Source organism: Pezoporus wallicus, unplaced genomic scaffold (genome assembly GCF_028554395.1).
Source record: "Pezoporus wallicus isolate ANWC-B61680 ecotype Strahan unplaced genomic scaffold, APGP_CSIRO_Pwel_v1 scaffold_2584, whole genome shotgun sequence".
NCBI classification, from domain to species: domain Eukaryota; kingdom Metazoa; phylum Chordata; class Aves; order Psittaciformes; family Psittacidae; genus Pezoporus; species Pezoporus wallicus.
Window position 1 is genome coordinate 5,264,891 of NW_026642851.1, and position 16,758 is coordinate 5,281,648.

General features: G+C 40.3%; 1 protein-coding gene and 1 pseudogene across 2 annotated transcripts in view; one reads left to right on the top strand and one right to left on the bottom strand.

Moving 5' to 3' along the window:
* The window catches only part of LOC130611667 (phosphatidylcholine translocator ABCB4-like), a 35,275-nt pseudogene extending 26,499 nt beyond the window's left edge, over nt 1–8,776 (top strand).
* A 4,512-nt stretch (nt 8,777–13,288) lies between these two features.
* The window catches only part of CROT (carnitine O-octanoyltransferase), a 47,959-nt gene continuing 44,489 nt past the window's right edge, over nt 13,289–16,758 (bottom strand). For both annotated transcript variants that reach the window (XM_057432510.1, XM_057432511.1), the window contains 4 exons: nt 16,535–16,613; nt 15,688–15,781; nt 15,396–15,515; nt 13,289–14,209 (listed from right to left, as the gene is read on the bottom strand). In XM_057432510.1, the coding sequence (XP_057288493.1) occupies nt 14,089–14,209; nt 15,396–15,515; nt 15,688–15,781; nt 16,535–16,613 (414 nt within the window). In that variant the 3' untranslated portion in view covers nt 13,289–14,088. The remainder of the gene's footprint in view (nt 14,210–15,395; nt 15,516–15,687; nt 15,782–16,534; nt 16,614–16,758) is intronic.

Sequence of the window (16,758 nt, forward strand, 5' to 3'; positions counted from 1 at the left end):
TGTATTTGCTTACATGCTTAGATAAAAATGGTCAGAGAGAAAAAATAGTAATCTCAGACTCCAAGTCAGGAAATGTCACGTTTCAGGGCACCTGGCAAGTTTGAAGTCATGGCTCTATGTATAAAAGATATGATATCTATGAGATGTCATTGTGGTTTTGGGGGCAAAATCTGAAAACAAGGACTGTAATTCTGAGTAAATAGGTGAAAACTGAAGAAGACTAGGTAAGATAGAGAAGACTCAAGGGAACTATTTGTACAATAGAATGGTTTTTCAAAAGATAAAACATCTAACTGCAGAATATTTAGACCAAATTAAGCACTTTCAAATGTCTCTGGTTAATTAATCTCCATTCTCTGGGTAACAAATAAAGTTTTCAGATAAAACAATAATTTACAATGGTTTCATTCTTTTCCATCCTACAGGTTCCAGACTGGCCATAATTGCCCAAAATGTGTTAATCTTGGAACTGGGACTGTTCATCATTGATCCATGGCTGGGAGCTGAGTCTTCTGGTTTAGCCATTGTGCCAATTCCTGCTGTAACAGGAATGATTCAAATGAAGATGCTTGCTGGACATGCAGAGAAAGTTACAGAGGAACTGGAAATCACAGGACAGGTGGGTTCAGTGACATTTTTCTCTGGTTTCATCTCGTCCTACACAGTGTTGCTTAATAGGGACTTTGGTAATAGAATAAGAATATTTACAAATAGATATATTTGTTCTGACAAAATGATGATGTAGCAAATATGAAGCTGAAAATTGAAAAGGTAAGTTATTCATTTATGTTTTCAGTTTGTAGCATTCAGAGCATACTAAGCATTTTAAAAGTCCTGGGTCTCTCACACCTGTCCCAGGTTCTGCATTTGGGTTCCCTATTTATTCCTGGCACTCTGCTTTTTTTTCCTTTCCTTCTTTTCTTTTCAGCTTGTTTCCTTTCAGAGCTCCTTTCTTCTACCTGACACATATCTTCACCTTCTCTCACCTTGCACTTGTCTGCCACTCTGGATAAAAAGACACAGTACATAAACCATCAGTAACAAGGTGCATGAAAACATCATAGTGACAGTGTAGCTGACCATGCCCTGCAATCAACCCCTTGCTCTGATTTTCATTGCTTTTCCTCTCAGCTAGAAAGGGGAGAAGAAGCCTGGGAATCAGCTTCAAAGGAAAAATATGAGTGTGGCAGCAAAAAAGGAGGACGTTACTTCATTTCATAACTTTGAGGAGAATTGTTTCATCAGTTCCCAAGAAGTTCCCAAGTCTCAGGGCAGAGTGTGCTTTGTGGGGACTGGGGTTTTGACACACCCCAGGCAGCACAGCACCTGTGTGATCTTCTCTTACACCCTTTCCCTCCCTCCCAATGTACCATGGTCAGTTGTGCAGAGGTGTCCAGGCACAGCAAATCTTATTTTCTCTTTCCATGATCTGTATTAGGGAAGTTTCTCAAAGGCATTTCTGCCTCCAGGCTGATTAGAAAATGTTTTTGGGTGTTTACTCCTAGCCCTTCTCACACTAAAATAAAAGTGCATTCTGTTGGGTTTGCCTGACAGGCATTTTGGTATAAATCTATAAATCCATTAAAAATTTAACCAGCCATCAAGAGAATTCAATGGAATTAACCCATCTTTTATTTATCATGAATTTTACAACAGTTTACAGATGAGGTTTACAATGCAACCTGAATTTAACATACAAAGTCTCACAACACTCTTTTGAAAAAAGTATCCAGTGCAATCATTGTACAGTGTGGCTAAAATTGTTATGTATTTTCTATGCCTCTTTCCAGATCATGCAGTGATTGCACTGGCTACTTATTAGCCTTGGCTGATGACAGACATGGGGAAAAGGCAAGAGAGGGTAATGTCAGTACCAGAAGTGAAACTTGGAAACCTCTGTGAGCCCACAGGTTGGCTGTTAGGAAAACAAAGACGCAATCTAAATCGATCTTGCTTCTAAAAAGAGCAAAGGCATTAAAGGTTGTTAGAGAGACAAATGTAAAGCTTCTCAGCATCAAAATATGTTTAAATTGGCTGTGCAGGAAAAAAAAAAATAAATCACTTTACCTGTGTATAAAACTATTCCTAACAGTAATACAGACATAAAGAAAACATGTTTATCTTTGTCGGGGAGCCAGATAATATTTACATGTATTTATGTTAGGTTTTCCATGTTATTTAATTATTTCAATATCTTACCATCATGTTACTTAGTCTGTTGTGTTTCTTATTTATAGATTGCCTCAGCATTTATTGTACTTACTGTGTAGAAGTAATGACGTAGAAAGAGGAGTCTGCTAAGTGTAAAGGTACAGCTAAGTTTTCAGACATCAGCTCTCGTGTTTAGAGCTGCTAGGCTTTTTCTTATTGAGTTGAAGGCTGAGTCATGTTTGCTTCCAAGCTGTTTTCTACATTTGCAGTAAAGGCTGATGATTCACAAGCCTAGAAGTGTTCTGTCAGACATTAAAATAGCAAGTTAAAAGAGATTTAGTTTTAAAAGAACATATATGTTAAGAAAGAGAAACCTGTTCTTTTTTATGTGATAGGGTAATCAAGAAAAAAATTCAAAATAGGTCTTGAGTCCATTTTTACGCACTGAAATATTTTAAAGTTATCTCATAGTGAAGTTGTTTACAGCTGATTATTGTTATCTCACATCAGCTTCCTTGGAGCCTATTTGCAAGACCTGTTATGTGGTTCAGGTGATGACCTGAATATGTGGTTTTGGCAGACTATATTAATCAAAGCCATTTTTGCAGATTTCAGTTTCTGGCAAAATTTAAAACATAAGTATTTCCATAGTAACTCAGCAAAAGGTTTCACTTTCAACATGCCAAGCAAACCTGAAGCAACACAGGTCTCAAGCATCTATTTTTAGCTCCAGGTAAAAATCTACTCTTCTCTTTAAAAGAGGGGCTCTTCCTGGAAAACTGGAGAAATGCCATCTTCACACACCAGAGATAAAAACAAGCTACTCTCATTGAAAGATAGTGCAGAAACAACATAGCTAAAAGAGAGTAAATGTACTTCACGCCTTTCTTAGGAGCAGCAGCATTCGTCATGCACTTATCTAATGGAGTCAATTAGCTCCTGGTACAATCCTTGAGCACACAGTTTGGAGTGGTACAGATACTACAGGGGGCTTCTGTGAAGGTAAGTGGGAGTCCACAGTGCACAAATCTTACATGGATGACAGTATATGAGAAAAAATCGAGCTTGAGTAACAGATCATGGGTGACTTTCTAGACAGTGGATAATTTTTATTTTTCTTTTCCCATAAAAGGAGGACATTGGAATTAAATGATGAGCTGGAATGAGTATAGTGTTCTATGAATACACTTTACAAAATTGGTTTCCAAGATGCTTTACATTTTGAGGTTTTATTTGCCGGATTCTTGACCAAGGCTAAATCAACTGTTGCTATTTAAAAATTTGGTGATGGTATTAATTAACTATAAGTCAATCTCCTTAATATTTGGGGAGCATTAAGAAAATTAAGGCATGAGTTTCCACTATGGATTCAATCAAGACTGGGCATCACTGATCATTTTGGAAAACTTCTTCTTCTGTCACAAAACAGGAAGAATTTCCAAAGATAAAAAATTGTCAGGAATCATGTGCCAAGCTGCCATATGGGCCAGGAGAATCTGTCTTTTTACTTTTAGGAATGGCATGGGGTTTTGAGTTCCTCGTTTAGGAGTCTTGAAAGATTTCTGGTTTTCCAAAAATGCTGAGAATTCACCTTGGGAAAGATCTTTTCCTTATGGGTGAGTTCAAAATTACAAGTTGCTTTTAAAAATGTCAACATATGTTTACCCTGCAGTTCCAAATGCATTTGCGGGTGGTGTAGGCTTGTTCACTTTATCCTGCCTGGGGCCCTGCAGTGATGACAGCTGCCTGACATCATACTCATGACAGGTTACACAAGCCCATTGGAAAATAAACCCCACATGCCTGCCTGTGCTAAACTGTATAATGTCTCAACTTCACTGCTATGACCCACACTAACTGCATACATTTAGCAACAGCATATCTACAGATGTTGAAACTACACTTTCAACAGTATTGTAGACATACCTCTATTGCAGGTGGATTTGTTGCTTTATGTTTAAAAATTTCCACATAATAGGGGTTTTTTGCTGATGAATATCTGCTCTCTGATGTAGATTTCTCCTGAAGCCATAGAAAATACACTGTTGGTTGACTCAGAAAAAAAAAAAAAAGGCCTTATGTATAGACAAAGATTGCAAGCAACATATAGGTAAAAAAATGTTTCTTTAAAAAAGTTATTGAAATATTCCTTTTTCAAAATGAACATAAATTAACACCAATAAACTGAATCATGATTTATCTCTGTCAGTGCATCAGTGCCTCATAAAATCTTTCATTCCAAAATCAGGTTTAACATCAAAAATATAGATTATCTTTCCCCTCCAGCTAATGTTCTTGACATTTTAGGTGGTGTTCTAAAGATCATGTTCTGAATTCCTTTTGTTTTCTTTCGAAGTCTGCATGATGCTGTTATAGGATGCTCTAATTCTGGAAATTGAAGCCTTTATTAATTCTTATAATCACAAACCCTTTCTCCTTAGGGATCCTATTGTCTAACAAACCAAAGGCAGGTTTTTACCTGTATGTTTGGGTAAGATTCCTATAAAAATCAGCGGGATTTTCCCAAGGAAGGAACCGGAAAGGTGGACCTGCATAGCAGCTTCTGTGTTGTTAACTCTGTTATCTTATCAAAGTACTATTGCAGATCATGTGAAAACTCATGAATTGTCACTTGCTTTGGTTCACTGTAAGATGAACAGAAAGATTTGTTCTATTGAAGTGATTTGTAGAAGTTCTGAAGTCCTTGATGATTTTCCTCATGTATCAGTGGCTGAAAATTTGAATTGCAGTTGTAGTATAACTTTGAAAATAATTTTAATGAATGTATGACAATACAAACTGTACATGCACAAAATATTTCTATCCCAATATTGTCATTGTTTTTTCAAGACAGAAAGGAAACTGAAGTGCACAGGAATGATGATGTCTTAGGTTAGGATCTTGAAATAGAGCTGGAGATTATTTTATTTTAAAATACTGAGGACTTGTGGATTCCTTTGAATTATAAGGATACTCTTCACACTATAGATTGGTACAAATGAATGTATGAGCAGTCCTGAGGAGAAGGACTTGGGGGTGTTGGTTGACGAGAAGCTCAACATGAGGGAGTAGTGTGTACTTGCATCCCAGAAAGCCAACCTTGTGCTGGGCTGCATCAAAAGGAGCATGACAAGCAAGTCAAGGGAGGTGATTTACCCCTTCTACTCCACTTTTGTGAGACCTCACCTGCAGTACTGCATCCAGCTCTGCAGCCCCCAACAAAAGAGGGACCTGCTGGAGCAAGTGCAGAGGAGGCCACAAAGATGATCAGGGGCTGGAGCACCTCTCAATGAAGACAAGCTGAGAGAGTTGGGGTTGTTCAGCCTGGAGAAGTCTCCAGGGAAACATGAGAACAGCTTCCAGTGCCTAAAGGGGGCATCTGGAGAGGGACTTTTTACAAGGGCATGTAGCGGCAGAACAAGGGGAAATGGCTTTAAACTGAAAGAGGGTATATTTAGATTAGATACTATGAAGAAATTCTTCACTGTGAGGGTGATGAGACACTGGCACAGGTTGCCCAGAGAAGCTGTGGGTTCCCCATCCCTGCAGTGTTCAAGGCCAGGCTGGATGGGGCTTTGAACAACCTGGTCTAGTGGAAGGTGTCCCTGCCCATGGCAGGGGGGTGGAACTGGACGATCTTTAAGGTCCCTTCCAGCCCAAACCATTCTATGATCATATAATACCTTTGGATTTACTTTTGGCTTTACACAAGCTATTACGTACTTTACTTATGCTGGGTGTTTAGGATTGGTGCCTCTCTAGTGAGAAATGGACACGTATGGTTTAAAGCTATGCTTTTGTAAGTATCTCTTTGTTAGGTTCTTTTTTGTCCATGTGGTATAATAGGTTTGATTTTTCTGTAGGTATCATGAAATCATGGAGTATAGAACTGAAAAAATCAACAGATACTTCCCTCTACCATTGTTCACCCTTACATTCCCCTTCCTTCCTTCCAATATTACAAATCCAAAATAAGTGACACTTATATAATGTGTTTTGCTACTTACTTACAGTTTCCCATGTAATCAGGATGCCCAGAGTAAAAGGGAGGTAACATGAAGACAGGCAAAGCAAAGCCATTCCTTGTTTTCATGGCCAACAAGATTTCTTTAATAACAGAATCACATGGCTTAATTGCAGGGAGTGTAGGTGAAAAGATTTAAAGATTAGTGGAGGAAGTAACAAGTGAAATTCAGGAAAGGAAATTATAAGCCCTGGGACAAGAGAGCTGAGGAGTAGGAGGACGATTTGGCAAACACCCAGTATAGAAAATGCCCAGCCAGAACTAAAAAAGCTTCTCTGAATGTTTCCACATGGCACCTTTCCAGACTTGCCTTTTTCCCCTCCTTGTCTCCAGCACTTAACCGAGTCTTGCTCTTGCTTTTCTCCCAGCAGTTGAAATCCCTGTCTGTATTTGTCAAGAGCCACTTTGTCTCCCATGTGCATCCAATGATCACTTTTGGCACTTGACACACTCTGGCAAAAAACATGCTGCTGCTGAGGCTAAAGCAACTTCTTACCCTGATGATACCAACCCCTTTTCAAGTACCAGCATTACCCTTCCTTCCCCTATGCATTCAAATGGATACCTTCTTCTCATTTATCTCCTCTCCTACTGCCCTTTGCTCACCCCAGATTTCACGCCTTCTTCTCATCTCCCATTTGCCTTTTCCCTTTTTCACCTGAACTTAAGGATTTGATCACGGCTGGAAGACTAGCCCATTCAAAGGAAACGTGGAATGGCAAATTTCTGCGTAATTCCCACACCGCTCCATAATTAACATCTTGAGTTCTATAGATGAAGAAACTGAGCTGCAAGGAACTGTACATTCTACTACATCTCATGCGTTAAGAACAGAAATAGAAATCAACTCATCCATTTCTAATAAATCCAGAGAAAGTGGGCAAGGAAGGGAAGCTTCGAGGGCTGCTCGCCTCCCTACAAACTCATTATGACAGCTCTTACTCTATCTCAGCCTTAATAAACAAGATTTATCTGAAGCCCCATATCTGCCCATAACAGCTTTTCTTGCCTTTGCCACCTGTCTAGGTATTTTTCTCCTTTTTATCTTAACAGAGTTTTTTCAGCTGTTGTGTTCAGTGCGGTGGCGTTAGGACAAAGCACTTCTTTGTTTCACTCCAGACGACGCCAAAGCCAAAATGTCAGCTGCCCCCCTGTTCATGTTGTTTGAAAGAATACCCTCCGTAGATAGCCACAGTGAGGAAGGAGACAAGCATGTGAGCAAGCTTGCTGTTATGCACAGCATAGCATACTTCTTCTCTAATTTATTTCAAGCCTGGTTTTCTGGTTTTTTCTCCCACCCACATCAGTGGTACTGAGAAGAAGCACTGTGTGAGCCCATTCACATATGACTCATCCAGCCAAACGGGGGTTAAGCCTTGCTTAGTGTCTTCTCCTGCCAAAACCTCACCTGCCTTCTGGAAAAGCATCTTTAAGAGCCAGTGGAAATAGAGTTAATGCAGCAGAGATAATTTTTCAGTGTTTTCTTGCACAAAGCTACCTGAGCACAGATCTTGAACGTATAACCAGGCCACTGGTATTTAACCAGAAATTTTTGAGGGATAACTTATTTGCAAGTTGTCTGTAATAGATTGTCACATACTTTAGTAACCAGCAATGTATATGAACATACGGATGCATGTGGTCTGCCATGTAACAAAGAGATCAGAACATTTGAGACACCTAACACATATATTGTAAACCTTGTTTTTATTATGCGTGTATTGTATGTGTGTGAACATATGTACCTGTATATACACACATAATAAAAGAAAATAGCTATGAAGTCTTACGACTTCATACATTCAAGCTATTATGTTGATTGGTCATTTGCATATGTCTATATCTACATTTTATATATACTCATTCATATGAACTATATTTCTTGTGTAGGCATATATCCATATTACACATACCATATTACATTTTATAGTAAATCAATTAGAAAAGGTTTTCAAGTAGAAGGATTGACTCAGTGTGCAGATCAGAAATAACAGATTATTTTCAGTATCTTAAAGGACAAAAATGAAAAAAACCCAAACCCAGCAAAGAACATGCCAAGAATGTGAATGAGGTCCTTGCAAAGCGGCCACCTAGAGCTATTGTTACTTTTGAAAACGTAATCTTTTTTAACAGGTGGTGTAAGAGAAGCTGTCGAACTCTGTGGTTACAGAACAGAATTTTAATATGCCTTCAGAGTAGAATATTTAGGAGAGAATACGTGTTTTCACAATGGCTTCTTTGGCTGTTGTGCAATTAATTCCTGCAAAAAAAAAAAAAGAAGTCTGGTCCTTTGGAAAAACTCACACTGATCTCTTATTGATGCTCTGCATAGTCTTTTATGAACTGTTACGTTAGTCTAAAAAACTGACCTAACTCTACTGTTTCAATCAGAAAATATTTGGTAGAAATAGAACATTCAACGATGTGTCATTTAACTACCGAACCCAATCATTTTGCAGATGCCTGGATGGGGGGTGTCTTCATCTCTGCAGGAGAAGTCTCTGTTGAGAAAATAATCTGTGTGATATTGGTACTCAGGCAGGTCCTTCCAGATGGAAGAGCATGGAGCAATAGACATGCAGGAAGTACTGAAAAGGTGGCTGGGCACTTCCCTTAGGTTAAATGAAAGCAACAGCAAAGTACAGAGGCAGTCCGAGGAGCACTGGTCCCACCCTTCTTTTTTCAGCATCTCATTAGCCAGGTATGTCAAGTCACACACACAAAGCTGGCTTGGAAAAACAGACAGAAACCACCATCACTGTGAGGGTGGTGAGGCACTGGCATAGGTCATCCAGAGAAGTTGTGGCTGTTCCATCCCTGGCAGTGTTCAAGGCCAGGTTGGACGGGGCTTGGAGCAACCTGGTCTAGTGGAAGATGTCCCTGCCCATGGCAGGCAGGGTGGAACAGGATGATCTTTAAGGTCTTTTCCAACCCAAACCATTCTATGAGTCTATGATCTTGTTCCTGTTTCCTTCTCTCCCTTTCCCTATTTGTACCTGTTGTTACATCCTGGATGCATCTATGACAAGCTAGGTTTCTGCTGTGATGGATCTTCTTGCTGCAAAATAAATAGCACGTTGGAGGGAAAAGCAGTTTCAGGTTTTCGACACTGGCTGTGAATAATTATGCTAGAAAAAAGAAAAGAGCCCAGAAGTCGATGTGTTTGCGTCCTCCTGAGCAGTGTTTGCTCAGGAGGTGAATTTGCTTGCAGGTGAATGCAAGCAAAGGCTCTTCCTCATGGTGTTCTAACTGACCAGCTGAAGCTAACACCTGCTTGTCAGCTCACTTTTGTGGAATATACAGGCATGGGCAAATAGTTCTCGGTCAATAAATTCCCACAGACTTAGGAGCTTGGGGGGCTTTCCCTGCAAAGCATCATGCCTTAAATGAGAGATGAACCTTCGTTCACATAGCAAGTTAAAAAACAGGGGAAGCACAGAGCTGAAATCAAATTTCTTGAGTAAATTTGTGTCAGCTTTAAAATACTGAGGACTTGTGGATTCCTTTGAATTATACGGTACTCTTCACTCTACTGATTGGTACAAGTGAATCTATGAGCAGTCCTGAGAAGGACTTGGGGGTGTCAGTTGAGAAGCTCAACATAAGCCATCAGTGTGCGCTTGCAGCCCAGAAAGACAACTCTGCTGGGAATTAGGTTTGGTGCCTCTCTAGTGAATTTGCTTGCAGGGGAAGCACAGAGCTGGAACAAAATCTCTTGAGTAAATTTGTGTCAGCATTAAAATACAGAGCGAGGCAGAAGAGGTTTTTATTTGACTGGCTTCTCATTCATCCTAAATCACTCTTGGTGTCTCAGTTTTCTTTCTTTTGGAGAACCATGAACCATGGTGGTAAAAGAAGGGCTGACTGCTCAGGCTGCTTGGTGACGAGTCATAGGCTCACCCCCAGCAATGTCACAACCTTCCTCTTGCACCCTGCACTCAGCTTCTCTGCTGCCCCAAAACAAGTTACGCTGCTTTTGCTCACCATCAAGGGGTTGTGCTGCAGTTAAATAAGCCCAGAAATGGGTTTCTTAGCTCTGCTACTGTATGTAGTCTCTTCACCAACACTTAACCGGTGACTGGGAAAGGCACTGCCCCAGACTCGTTACACTCCACAAGATTAGGTCCAAATCCAGGTTTATACTTGTGCTTGCTTTCTGTATCTAGGAATATAGCACACATGTGGGAGACAAAAGAACCCAGTTCTCCGGTGGTCAGAAGCAATGCCTCAAATCTTGTATGGCAGCCCTGGATCACACCGATGAAGCTTCTTCTGGATACAGAGTGAAAAGGTACCTTGGCTTTATAATGGGAATCTGCAAGTTGGCTGGTCATGGCACCAGGAGGCTCTTTTATTGTAAAAAAAACAAACAAAAACACATACCCTCCCCCCCACCCCCACAAAAGTTACCAATTTTCAAAATAATTATTGCAACATTTGGCATTGTTATAGCCACAGAGCCCAGAACATTGGGTGACATTAAAGAATTCATAACCGTCAGAATATTAAAAAAGAAAGGGGGGGAGGGGGGGTGTTGTGTTAAAAGTGTGTGTACTAAGTACCCACACCTAGTGCTTAAAACCAGAACACAAAACTCATTATCTGGCATGTTATTGGATTATAGGATGATGGAAATATTTGGGGGATTAATTAATTATTATTTACACAGTTACTGAAATTTGGAGCAGTTTTCCATGTTGCTGAAAGTGAGTGAAAAAGTGCATGGCTTGTCAAAGAAGCCAAGCCAGTTCACTGGGGACAATATCTAAAACTGTCCAAGACCTGCCTGTACGTCATGGTTTAAGCCCAGCCAGCAACCCACAACCACGCAGCCACTCGCTCAACTCCCCCCACCCTGCTTCCTCCCCCTACTCCTGGAGGAATGCAGAGGAGAATCAAAAGAATGTAACTCCCACAGGTTGAGATAAGAACAGCCCAGTAACTAAGGTATAACACAAACCACTGCTGCTACCACCAATAATAATGATAAGGGAAATAACAAGGGAAGAGAACACAACCGCTCACCACCAGCTGACCGATACCCAGCCCGACCGAGCAGTGATCTAGCCCTTCCAGGTAACTGCCCCAGTTTATATACTGGGCATGCCATGCTGTGGTATGGAATACGTCTTTAGCTGCTTAGGGTCAGGTGTCCTGTCTCTGCTTCCTCCCGGCTTCCCCTCCTCCCTGGCAGAGCATGAGACTCAGAAAGTCCTTGGCCAGAGTAAACATTACTGAGCACCAACTAAGAACATCAGTGTTATCAGCGCTGTTCCCAGGCTGAAAGTCAAAAACACAGCTCTGCACCAGCTACTAAGGAGAAAAATGACTGCTACTGCTGAACCCGGAACACTGTGGCAGTGAGGGAGAGCCAGGCTGCAACCCTGGAGATGTCTGCTTGACCTGACTTCTGGCGCAAGTGAAAATATGAACACATGTATACCAGCACACACTCTGAACCAGTCATCAGGGATAACGTTTTCACCTCTGAAGCCACAGAAACATCACCTCTGTCATTGCTCTATCACAGATAACAGACTAGGGGCATCAGAGGCGCTAACAGCTGCTTTGTTTCTTATTCACATTTTGGTTTGTTCATTGCATAGATTGTCCAGGAAGTGCTAGATAGAGCTAAGAGAAGGTAGCACCTGTATTGTGATAGCTCACCACCTCTCCACCATCTAAAACACTGACAAGATTACTATGCCCAGAATGGCAAAACTGCAGAGCAAGGGACCCATCAGCAGCTCCTGACTGAGCAAGGCATCTACTATTCTCTGGTCAGCATTCAAAGTGGGTTGTGTAATGTGTGGTAGCAGGTAGTACCTGCTGCTGAAGTGCATCTGTACAGCTGGTTCTATCTTTTGGATGAGGCTAGTTTCATTACTTCTGGTTTTGGTAAAATAATGTGAATAGCTCCCTTAAACCTCATAACTAAGAAATAACCGAAGCACATTTGCTTCAAGAACCCAACCCTCTTCTTCCACCAGCATATCAGCAAGCTGTTCCTGTAAAGACCTAGTGAAAAAGGATGAGACCTTGCTCCTCTCTTCAAGTTTTGGGGGTTGTTTTCACAGGTTAATGATTACCTTCTAACTTTGCATTCTTTCTAAATTCTGGTGCATGATGAGGATTATAAGACATACAAGATGCACGCCAGGAAGAGGCCAAAGAATTTTTCAGAAAAGCAGTCACTGGCCAGAAAGAGAGTAGCTGTTGCTTATGCACAGACACCAGCATGCAGAGACAGAAGGGTGGTAGTGATGTGTTCCTCAGCACAGATGGGCCCAAAGCACTGCTAAATAAATGCACATGCAACCTAGAGCAGGGAGAGAAGGAAGTCTGTTGGGACTGCAATTGGCTCAATCCCACCACTGCAGAACCCTGGCTCCTATTCTCAGCTTGCCAATGTACAAACGGGTGCAGCCAATTCCTGGAATCCCTTCCTTTGGTCTCATGTCTTGGAAGCCAATTGTGCCTCTCTTCTGACAACCCTCATCGGATTTCAGGCTGTTTCAAGAGAGTGTTCAAAGCAAACTGTCCTTGTCACAGTAGCAACCAGGTTTACTAACCCAGCTGAGGGGTGAAAGGTTGTAACTATCAGAACTTAAAAACAACAAAAACCCAAACCCATCAAGCATAACTTAGTCCAAAATTCTCATCTATCTCACAGAAATTATAAAGACTTCAAACCATTAAACAATTAATGGTTGTCAGGTTTGACACGGGACGTACAAGCAGTCCAGTAAAGGCACGGAAGACAAAGGCTCTTTTCCAAGGCAACAAGACACAGTGTAACACATGCTGGCCTGTTACTCAAGGAAGTGTCAGGCTTTGAGAAAGGAAATAAAGAGGGAAACTCTGTTCTTGCTGCTGTGGGAAAAAAAAAAAGTAACAGAACTTACAGAGGACAAAGAGACTGTCTCAGTGTTAGCTGAAGAGGCAGTTGCTCCTGTAAATCAAATAATAATCTCTGATCTCTCTCAAAACTCCAAAACCTAGAGAAAACAATGGGTAGTTTAGAATCTCAAGTTCAGCTGTCCCCAAGATAACCCCTCTTTCACAAAGAGATTTGCTACACATTAAGCAGTCCACCACGAAACAACGAAAAGCTGATTTTTAGAATAATTTTATTTCTATAGCAGGAATACAAAGCTGCTCAGAGGAACCAAGTTTAAAAATCCTGAGAACTGTATCAATCTGCATTCAGTGCCTAGTTGTATCATTAGTATAAAGCAGATGTTCACAGTTCACTAGAAGATGAAAACTCTGAGGAATTTGGAACTCATATGCTGCTTTCTGTTGTTATTATTGAGAGCTCCTTTTTCAAAATACTTCAGATTGTAGTGCTTTCTTACTTCAAATGTAGTGGGAATTTCCCCACTTACAGATATGTCTATCTGGTATAATCCCAATAGCAAAAATGAAAGATAAATTTCATTTCAGTAGAAGGCAGTCCTTCTATTTCATAAACCATTGGCATTAAGAAGCATTATCACCTAGGAGGATAGTGTGGTTACTCCTAAGTACACATTTAAGTGCTCCACTGACATAAACAGTATCAGTAGACTACCAAGTATTCTACATGTTACTACTAAGATCACAAACCCAAATCTCCCATAAATTCTCCAACATCCCAAGTATGTTTGCATTGTTGAGGCATATTTTAATATTGCATAGTTCACCTAAGTAAGGTACTACTGCTTGCATTGTTTTTGCAAATGGCTACATTATTCTTAAATGGGTACTGTCACCACAGGAAGTCCCATAAAAACAGGTAGATTTCACATAAATTGTTAAATGTCTTAACTTTCCTGTAACGGTAATCTTGAGTAGCATTTCTTTCAAACTACATATAACTTGTATTACATATAACCTGCAAACTTGTAAAGGCTTTTACATCATTTTCAACCTTACAGCTGAGCTGCAATTGTTAACTGTATCATGTCCTGAAAACACTGGTACACAGTTCTACACAGCACTTCTGCATCAGTCTCCGGACAGGATTTCCAGGAAGAACAGTTAGTAAGTATCCTATCAATAAGAAAACAAGGAAGTTACCACTCTTAGTTCTTAAGGTCTAGGATAAAAATCAAACAAATTGCTCTGAAATGCAATTATTATGGACATAAATCATGAAGCAAATTGTCACATAAACATACTGTCTCAACATTCAAAGAGGACTCAGATGTCTCATGTCTTCTGCAAGGAACACTGCTGATAGATCTTGAAACTAGACACTTTGATTTAAACACCTATTTCTACATACAAGATCTTGAAACTAGACACTGATTTAAACACCTATTTCTACGTACAAGATCTTGAAACTAGACACTTTGATTTAAACACCTATTTCTACATACACAGTGACAGAACTTTTCCACTTACATTTGAAAAGACTAAATTATATTTCTTCTGTGCAACTAGTTCAAGGTTTAAAGTACTTTTTTTCTATTTACCTAATAAAAGGTACATCTTTCTTTAGTTCTATTTCCCTAACAGAGCCATTGATCAAAGTATAAGTGGTTTGCATTCTCAGACTGAATCAAATCTACACACAATACATACATAGCTTTAGGAAGAAGTCATTCGAAAACATCTAAACCACAAAATAGCAAGTTACCTCAACACCTTATAATCAAAGTAATTTATCAGATTTCATAAAGAAGCAGTAATTTTTGTCCACAAGACCAGTAAATCAAGGCTGGATCCTTCAAAATCCTACCAATTTTATAAGAAGTGAAGCCAAATGTTTTAGCTTCTCCTTGCTGCTCAGAGGGGTCTGGGTTTGAGCCAAGAGATGTGTGTCACTGGCAAGAAGCAGGGACAGTGTGCTCACCTGTGCTCTAACAGGTCTTAGTCAATTGCTACTTTTTAAAACACACCTTTGCATGTTACATTTAATTATCTCTAAAATTAAAGCTTATTTTAAAGTAACTTAACCCCTTTTGCTCCTCCCTTCTTTCACCTTCCCCATGCTTTTCTTTCTGCTTATTGTCAGTATCTTGGTGCTCACTTCACCTCCACCATTCATCCTTCCTCCCACACATGCCTTCCCAGAATGTTAGTATCTTTGCTGTCATGTAGCTCGCTTCTCAACCTTTCCTGACACATTCAGCCATGTTTCTTCTGTCCTTTGCTTTCCTCGTTCTCGTTGTTAGCTGCCTTTTCCTTCTGTGACAGAGACAGAACCATACCCAAAACAAAATTATATTTTTACCTGTCATCTCTGATGGAATAAAAAAAGCCATAGCCATGATCCACCATAGGGAGTGCACATCCACTAAACCTCGTGTAGCCAGTCAGACTAGTGGAAAGAACAAAATTCCCACCTCCTCCACTGTGAAACAGCACAAAACAAAAGCAGCACTTTAAAAGGTAATTTCAAACAAAGAAAGTTTTACAAAAAAGTTTTTTTTTCCTAGGGATCAAGAAATCAGCACATGTATAGCCAGTGCAACAAAGACTTCAGTATCAAAGGATACTCCCTGCAGGAAAAGATTTCAAATTACCTAGCTGTGAAGGCATTATCCCTGTAAAGCTCTGGCACTGGCAGTCCTTGCTCCTGTGCTATGAGGAGGAGACCCAGAAGATGACGATCAAAGCCTGTCAAACAAATGCAAACACTGCATCATTAACAGCAGCATTTCTGTTTTTCTGCTTCTTGTGGTCTAGGTAGTTCAAATACCATCGGAAGGATGGTAGCATACAAAACCACTTCCCAAATATCTGATCTAAGAGGCTTTTCAGCTTGCAACACTGAGCCCAAATGCAAATGAACTAAGTAACATAAACCAAGCACAGTTCCTGTGGAAAACAAAAACCAAGAAAACTTCCATTTCAGCCAAGGATGAGGAGTTCCATGCAGCAAAACTGGCCCAATGGCAACTACATGGGCAAGGTGACAAAGCTTTTAGGGCCACAACTACCTAGGTAACTCACTAAGTAGGATGAAAAGAGTATGAAGGTTCATCGGGTGGTTATTTCCCAGCTACTCTCTCATGCATAGAATAACTTGCTACACTAACATAGGCAGCCTAGAATTTCAGAATTCTCCAATCTCTCCTCCACCTCTAAAGGCCACATTTCCCACTTTCCAGCCAAGCATGTATTTGATCAGAAGGTATGCTGAAATAATGTTTAGCTGGGCAGAAAAAGTGAATTAATACTCAAAGAGAACCTGTATTTAGGGCAGAAGGACTAGGTTTGAGTTTCTCTCATGAAAACTGAAGTATAAAGTGTTAACGGGTAGTTTTTACTAAGGTTGAAAACAAAGAGACAAAGAAAATGTATTCGCGTACACCAGTATTCCCTTTCCACCCAGAAGAAAACATAAAACAGATTTTGATCCCAGAATACCTTTTCCACTCTCACAGTCTCTCCTCATTACATTGTGCTTTACAAATGCCTTATGCATCAGCTGCAGTCGTTGATACGTCTGTAAAGTAGCGGAGGCAGGATTAAAAATCCAAACAACTAAAACCCCAAAACTCAAACAAAATAAAACCACAGCTGCAACACAGGTGAGCAACACATCAGGAATCACAGATCAGCAAGCTTTTTCCCTTCACAGTTTCTAGCAA